Here is a 7,900-nt window from a genome sequence, read left to right as displayed (position 1 = left end):
CCCTTAAAATCAGATTTTATTCCCTCTCAAACACTTAAAAGTAGCAAGCCTCTACTTTCTAATTCTCTGTGTGGGAGGGGACACATGTAACATCCAATTACATTTAACCATAATGCCTAAGTACATCTGAAGAATCCAAGGGAGGAAGTGAAATTACTTCAGGCTGCAATTGTATACAGAAACCAAAATTTTAGCTTCCACTCCAGTTCCCTCAAATGTTTTCCCAGACTCAGCCTACTAAAAGAATGAACATTATTTTTATATCTCAATGTTCCAGTCTTAAAACCTAGAAGAGAAGGGTACCAAACTTCACACCTATTCCCCAAAGTAGATTCCTACTTCCTGACTTCCAACATCTGGGGATACCAAAGTCTGATTTTTTTCTCTGCTACTTCTAATTCCACCTTCCCGAAGGAAAAGGGCAGGAAATAACAGGAAATTCTGAAGTCCCTGAAACCACACTTCCTAGATTTTAATAACTTCACCACCACTTACTTGGATCAGTTGACAAAGTTCCTGAATTTCCTGATAGAGTGGTATTATAATCTTAAGATTCAGTGAATATATTGGTAAGCACTTACTACTGTAGTTAAGTAGATGTTTTTCTGTGTCCCCAAATAAGTGTCTAGCCTAGCATCCAAAAACCTTAAAACTAAATCTTTGACCATACTAGAATAAAGCTCATTTCCTATACTTAGGAGTCTGAAGGTTCAGGTAAAGTGCCCAACATTTTAAAATAGATGGGATGTTGGCCTTGAAGTAGTTTCCACTATTGTTTCCCCCTACACTTGTACAGCAATGTTTCAGAACTAAAAATAACAGGATGTTCATGTTGACTGATAAGCTTTCTATCATCTCTGACCAGCCCTATGCACTAAAACCTTTAAGGCAGGCATTAGATTTTATAATTTGCTCCCCAAATACATTATCCTCCTAAAACTATTAGCATAAGAAACAAATGCAAATAGTCAAGCAACAAAGGAAAAGCATGAAGGAATAGACACAAGATTAACTGTCAAATCACTTAGGCATTATTTAAATAGTTCATTGACTTCTCGACTTTTTAAACTAGCCTGGAAATGTTTAAAAATACTATTAAAAAAAAACCCATACTAAACTACTCCAGGATTCTAAATGTATTGTGTCTTAAAACATATTACACATAGAAAAGTGGAAAAAGCAAGTAATATAGGACTTCTTCAGACAAACAAGACAAAACGTGTTTTATAATATTTTATTATCAATAACAAACAGCTGCTTTAATGTGTCTGTGTCCTGCAGCTGTTAATGGGGTGGATGGGAGGACACCCTTGACCCTAACAAGGAAAACTCAAATTAAGCCTTTATATACAAGCAAATTTAGAGCTCTTTTAAGTGTCCAAAGCTATTAGTTTAATTGAGGCATTAAACTAATTCTGAATTAACATATTTGAATAACCAAGAACTAAAATGTTCAATTTTTCTAGTACAAAAAAATTAAATTTGCTTTAGTTATAAAAGAGCTCTGTCAATATACACAAACTATATACTTCAGACATTCACAAAAATGTGAGCAGAAGGCTTATCAAAAGACATTTAATACAATTAGTTTTCAACAACCCCTTGATGGTCCACATCTACAAAGATATCCAGCCCAGCCCAACCCCCCTCCAAATCCCACCCCCACAGAAAAGCACATACTTACCAGAATTTTTAGCAAGTATGGTTTGGGAATTTGTGTTTTGTTTGTTTGTTTTTTTAAAAAAGGCCCCCAGGGCAAGTTATTTACAGTTTAATTGCCACTGTCAACTGATCTGGACCTGGACCTGGACCGGGACCTCTGGCGATCCACAGATGCTGGAGACTTAGATCTACTTGAAGAACCACGTTTCTGGCTCTTCTCAGGCACAGGAGACCTACTAACTGAACGGGACTTGCTCCTGCTCCGGCTCCTGCTTCTTGACCGGCTGTAAGACTTGCGACTACGGGAACGAGATCGGCTCCGTGACCTAGAGGAACTCCTGGTCCTTGATCGAGACCTGCTTCTTGACCTACTATGAAAAGTGTGAGAAAGGGGAAAGAAAGTGGGGAATGAGCCTTCATGACACACCCTAACAAACCCATTAAGTAAAACTTTATGACTTAAAAATATTAAAGATACCTGTGCCTTTTGCTGCCTTCAATTAATTTGATTTTTCTCCCATTTATTTCCTTTCCAGAAAGTTTTTCTATAGCATTCTTTAAATCACCATAAGAGGCAAATTCAACCACCCTAAAATGAAGAAAAAAAATCTTAAAAGACACATACCCCCCCATAGCCGCATGCACTATATATAGCAACCTAAGTAAGTAGTAGTTGCTCTGTTACACTTTGCTATTCCTATGTTAGGTCTTTTTCTTTTCCAATATTTACTTTTTAGTTGTAGTTGGACAAAATATCTTTATTCCAGGGCCTTGCATGTGCTTGGCATGCACTCTACTGCTAAGCCCAATCCCAGCCCCTAGGTCTAATTTCTGACAGACAATAGCGTAGCAAAGTTTGGCACTGCTGACATTCTGAGCCAGAAAACTCTTTGCATGTTTCGCAGCATGCCTGGCCTCTACAGTTTAGAGGTCTTTAGCACTCTCAACCAGTTGTGACAACCAAACCTGTCTCCAGAAATTATCCCCTGGGAAGCAAAACTGCCCCAGATGGAGAACCATCAGAATAGAGCATGTACAAATTACATAAGTTCTCAAACATGTTCACAGTAAAATCTGTCAGGATATTTCAAAAGACTTTCACATAATCTCTAGTACATACTCACCCTTCATTTAATTTAGGTCGATGTGCATCCGCAAAGGTTACTTCCCCAGCTTGTCTCATGAAATCTTTGAGATCCTTAACATAAGACAATTGTGTCAAGCAAAGAAAAGGAAAAGTGACACACAAACAACCACATGGTATAAAAACAAGACTACTGAAAGAGAAGTTGTTAGATAAAGTACAAACATGGCATATACCACACTTGTATTCTATCAGAATTCAAAAATTATGTCAGGGCACGAAATAAACAAATAGCATATTGCTTGTAAGCAAAATGCTAGAGGAAATTCAGATTTTTAACATTAAAGTAGTATTAGTCTATATTGAGCTCAGTACAAAAGGAAAAAAAACAAACAAGAAACAAAAACAAAAACAAAAAAGAAACAGTACATATTTTTAAAGTAAAGACTAGTAGAAGTTTTATATTTAACAGAACATTTACAAGACACCAGTTATTTTGTGCCCCATATGTCATTAAAAAAGTTTACTTTACCTTTATTAATATTTCCCTAGGCTAGTCAAGCAGCAAACCATTAATCGGTCGGAGAAACCTTCATGACATATGCCCGACTGGCTCTTCGCCACCCACTTGAAGGATACTACCCAATCGATGGAAGCCTTTAATCGCACAGCCCTCCCTATTAGCAGACTACTGGCGATGCAGACATGTTCTACTCTTGTGCAGTTACCAAGGACCACTTTACTGCGATCAGGATTCCAACGACCACCTAATTTCGTATCTTTCAACTCTTTTCGACCAGGACCTCTTATTCGGAAGCGTTACAGGAAGACAGCTCTCAACTTAGGGATCAGATCACGTTATCAACGCTCTGGGATCGCTGCAACCTGGCACTTCAATAAGTGCACCGATTACGTCTAGACCGGCAAACACAGATCTAGAGGTGGCCAACTGATCACTGTAGGAGCTGACTGGCAAAGTCAACCAGGCCCAACCAAGAGTGACCAAGACAACGATTAGGATAACCCACAGGCACTCCTCGTCATAAGGCCAACGACACAGATAGGCTGGCAAATAAAGGGTTTAATATTTGGTTAAAATTGATTTTAAAAAACAAGAAAAAATATCCTCAAAACATTTACATTTGATCACATATTAAAATTTGAAATATCCCCCAGTTACATTTAATTAAAATTTAAAATTACAAATTAAATCCATTAATTTAATTAAAGATAAAACTACTTTTAATAAAACATTAATAAAAATTAACTACCCATTAACTTTATTTTTTTAAAAAAAGCCACATTAAAATAACTCAAAACTGTATTTCAACAAACCTGCCAGCTGACTCTTGAGGATAAATTCTCAACTATAAGTCGATTTTCTGTTCTTACAGGTGGAGCATTTCTGAGGAAAAAAATGAGTATTCACAACAGAAGAAATGCAATGTTAATGTGCATGACAAATGCATTTCTTGTGTTCAACTCAGGACAAGCTCAAACAATCAGACATGACGAATTATTCAAATGATTATAAAGTGTTATTCTATGATTCATTACTCATCAATCTGAAGTAGCACTTTAACACAGACTGAAAAGAAGTCCCAGAGCATTTATGGCTAATGTTTCCCCAAAGGTAAATACTGCCCCTATAGTAACTGTTCAAAGCAGCCATTCAACCACCACATACCGTCTATCATTTCGAGGTCTGCGACTACTAAAACGGTCAGAGTAGCGTCCTCTACCTCTTCCACCTCGGGATCGTGCCCTAGCATGTTCAATAGTAACCCTAAAGAAAGAAAAAAATAAATAAATAAAAACCTTCCATTTATATATACTCAAGTTCAAAGAATATTCCAGCTGCTCTATTTTCCAGGGCCAATTATAAAACTAAGATTCTCACCTTTCACTGCAAAGTTCTTTCCCATCAAGTTCATATACAGCATCATCTGCATCCCTGGGATCCTCAAATTCCTAAAATTTAAGCATAAGAGAAACGGAGCTTTAAATGTGCATTCAACAACATATTTAAAGCATCAAAGATACTAAGACAGGATGGGAAGCGTAATCTTAACATAACAATACAAATAAACCTAACCAAGGGGTGACTGGGAGTGGCTTTCAGCCAAACAGCAATTAGGATGTTTTAATTCTTAAAATAAATAAATAAGCGTATAACATTTCCGAAAACAAGCATTCTACCTGGGTTCATTATGAGTGAAAACAGTACTAATAAAAACCTACTATTTAACAGATAATTCACCTAGTTCTAAATACTTACCACAAAACCAAAACCTCTTTTCAGATCAATATCTCTGATCCGTCCATAACCCTTGAAGAATCTTTCCACATCTTTCTCCCTGGCCGCTGGGTTTAGCCTCCCGATGAACACTCGACAGCCACTCATGATGTCCGGCTAATATTTCCTGTTAATAAAAATAATTCAATCGAAATAATACCAATTAGTGGCCAAGAGATCAAACATATGACTCAAATAAGAATGTTTACCTATGGATGTTATAAACAAGATTGCCAACAGTGCCTCTAATTAGGCCAGGTCCCTCGTAGACAAAAATTAAATCTCGCCTGCCAACACGATCCCCCGCCTCCCTGATCCCAGACCGCAGCAACCGCAACGCCCACTGCCAATTCTTGAACTGCGCAGCCGCACAATCTCCCAGCTCTTGGGCCCCCTCCCATCTGCCGCAGTTAGGAAAGGCCGAGAAGTGCGGGCGGAGCCGACCCCGCCCTCCGCAAGGCCAGCCCAATGGCGACCGGCCGCGCAAGCGTAGCCACCACCCAGGAGCGTCACAGCGGGGGGTGGAAGCCGGAATCTCGCGACGCCACAGCTGAGCCTGCGCAGACTGCAGCAGGCGGGCACTAGGCAGCACAAAATGGCGGCCGCACAGTAAGCGACAGGGGAGAGGCGCGTGAGCCAAATTCCCTTCTCGCTCCCCCTCGACTGGTACCGCAGTGCCGGAGTCCCTGGGCCAACTCACGGGAAGGCCTAACGGTACCCAGGGAAAAGGCAGACCCTGCTAGAAGGCCTAACGGCACCCTGACCCACTACAGGAAGGATCGGGGTAATGAAGACAAACAGTAGCAGGGAGGGGCGCGCAATCCCTCAGTAAAACGGACTAGAACCATGACCGCCCTTCCACCTTCAGTACCCCTCCAACAATACCAAAAGGGAGACGTGCCCCAGCGCCCACCTCAATCAACTGCGCTCATTAGACGCCGTCCTCCGCAAAGAGAGCAGCCCCAGCCACTCGCGACCTGAGCGGCCATGAAGAAGCCTCGATCCGAGAAGCCTTGCCCTCAAAGTGAGCCACTCACCTACCGGACAGGATCTTTGGCAGCTGAGACCCAGAGAGGTCCGTAGTCTGCGACGGAGTCGTCTGCCTCCCCGCAGACCAGGACTTAACTCGTCTACGTCTCTCGACAACTGACGCACTTAGCAGCTCTGGCGTTCCACAAAATGGAAGGCGCGTCCCTGCGTCACTTCCGGGGCCGCCCCTGGGATTTGGAGAGTGCAGCCCGTTGGATCCAGGGACGGAAGTTTCCGCGGGGCAGGAAGTTTCCGCGGGGCGGGAGCTTCCTTACAGTGACCCAGAGAGCGACCCTCAATCCCGGTGGGTGGGGCTTGGGGCGGGAACTAGCCCGGGCGCGGCCGGAGCCGGGAAACGTTCGCTCCTCTGGGGATGTAGAGTTCTGTTTGTCGTCCCGAATAAAAAGATCCTGACGAATTGACAGCCCTTTTGAAAAACCTAAAGTTTTTCTTACGTACCCTGAAGGTACCTGGGTAAAAGAAATCTAGGTTTTTGCAAAAACACCTGCACTTCTCCGTCCCTTTGCTGAGCAAGGGTGCACCTGGATGGCATGTAAATGCCGCGGGCAGGTGGTTTAGTTGTAGTGAGAAGTCTAAAATATTTTTCTAAATGGAATGGAAGGGTTTTTTTTTTTTTTTTTAAGAGAGAGTGAGAGACAGAGAGAGAGAGAGAGAATTTTTTAATCTTTATTTTTTAGTTTTCGGCGGGCACAACATCTTTGTTTGTATGTGGTGCTGAGGATTGAAACCGGGTCGCACGCATGCCAGGCCAGCGCGCTACCACTTGAGCCACATCCCCAGCCCCTGGAAGGTTTTTTTTGATGAAACATTGAAATTGGAACTGCAGCAAGAAGGCCATATTGAATTAACGAAAGACAAATTTCTACCCACCACTTTGGAACTGAGCTGGCTGACCAGAAGAGGTTTCAAACTGCTTTTAAACCCAAGGGCTATTTGGTTAATCCTCCCAGTTCGGGTTTCTGTAATATAACACATCAAAGTCGACAGTTCTTCCGAAACAGAATATTGAGGTTTCTTGGTGTGAAAAAGCCCTCCACATCCTTAACTCCAGCGTTTCCCCAATAAGGTTGGTAGGTAAGCCTAGACACTTAGGCATAATGAGAACGATGGTGAAAAGGTTACATTTAGGTGGAACTTAATGAATCCCATTTTTGAAAAGTGCCCAGAATCTAGGATTGTATACTTGTAGCTACAGTTACATTGCCATAAATAAAAGTAGTTCAGGAAAGAGGAGAGCAACTAATCCTTACTCTCACCCAAGGGGCCCTTAGGTACTAGGATAGTTTGTGTGGATGAGCTCCATTCACAGTTATATATACAAATAAAAAGAGCCTCAGTGAGTACACAGCAAAGTTGTAGTTACTTATCTATAGTGTAAAGAAGTTAAGGATCGGGGCTGGGGATGTGGCTCAAGCGGTAGCGCGCTCGCCTGGCATGCGTGCGGCCCGGGTTCGATCCTCAGCACCACATACCAACAAAGATGTTGTGTCCACCGAGAACTAAAAAATAAATATTAAAAATTCTCTCTCTCCTCTCTCACTCTCTCTTAAAAAAATAAAATAAAGGCATTCTGTCCATCTATAACTACAAAAAAAAATTAAAAAAAAAGTTAAGGATCTATTTAAAATAAGTGTTTATTAAATTAAAAGAAAAAATTAACCTTTAGATGTTAGCCTAATAAACATTAACATTTTATAATACACAAATTGTTCTCAAACCAATTTGATTACATTACATGGTTTCTGCATATTTAAAGAAATGAGGAAAACAGTTTTTCATTAATTCCTATATTTTATGTTGACTGTGGA

At 41.1% G+C, this 7,900-nt stretch overlaps 1 protein-coding gene across 4 annotated transcripts; it reads right to left on the bottom strand.

Annotated features, from left to right (window-relative positions):
- Nucleotides 1-1,220: 1,220 nt before the first annotated feature.
- Nucleotides 1,221-6,651, bottom strand: SRSF5 (serine and arginine rich splicing factor 5). Of its 4 annotated transcripts, none has more exons than XM_081293164.1 (8): nucleotides 6,080-6,651; nucleotides 5,025-5,169; nucleotides 4,647-4,717; nucleotides 4,434-4,532; nucleotides 4,082-4,151; nucleotides 2,787-2,860; nucleotides 2,141-2,251; nucleotides 1,221-2,030 (listed from the first exon to the last, which is right to left on the bottom strand). In XM_081293164.1, exons 2-8 carry the CDS (start codon nucleotides 5,148-5,150, stop codon nucleotides 1,772-1,774), a joined length of 810 nt encoding a protein of 269 aa, XP_081149290.1. In that variant the 5' UTR covers nucleotides 5,151-5,169; nucleotides 6,080-6,651; the 3' UTR covers nucleotides 1,221-1,771. The 4 variants fall into 4 exon arrangements, with proteins under 4 accessions (XP_081149290.1, XP_081149288.1, XP_081149287.1 ...); XM_081293162.1 differs by having other exon boundaries at nucleotides 1,221-2,033; nucleotides 6,084-6,365; XM_081293161.1 differs by having other exon boundaries at nucleotides 1,221-2,033; nucleotides 6,080-6,363.
- Between the last annotated feature and the right edge of the window lie 1,249 nt (nucleotides 6,652-7,900).

This window comes from Spermophilus citellus (genome assembly GCF_964194105.1).
Source record: "Spermophilus citellus genome assembly, chromosome: 4".
NCBI classification, from domain to species: Eukaryota; Metazoa; Chordata; class Mammalia; order Rodentia; family Sciuridae; genus Spermophilus; species Spermophilus citellus.
This window is presented reverse-complemented; position numbering and strand designations above follow the sequence as displayed.

Coding starts and splice junctions, on each gene's coding strand:
- SRSF5 (XM_081293162.1), bottom strand. CDS start 5,150: ATGAGTGGCTGTCGAGTGTTCATCGGGAGGCTAAACCCAGCGGCCAGG. Junction 4,718..5,024: donor AAAGAGGTTTTGGTTTTGTG/GTAAGTATTTAG, acceptor CTTAAATTTTAG/GAATTTGAGGATCCCAGGGA. Junction 4,533..4,646: donor AAAGAACTTTGCAGTGAAAG/GTGAGAATCTTA, acceptor TTCTTTCTTTAG/GGTTACTATTGAACATGCTA.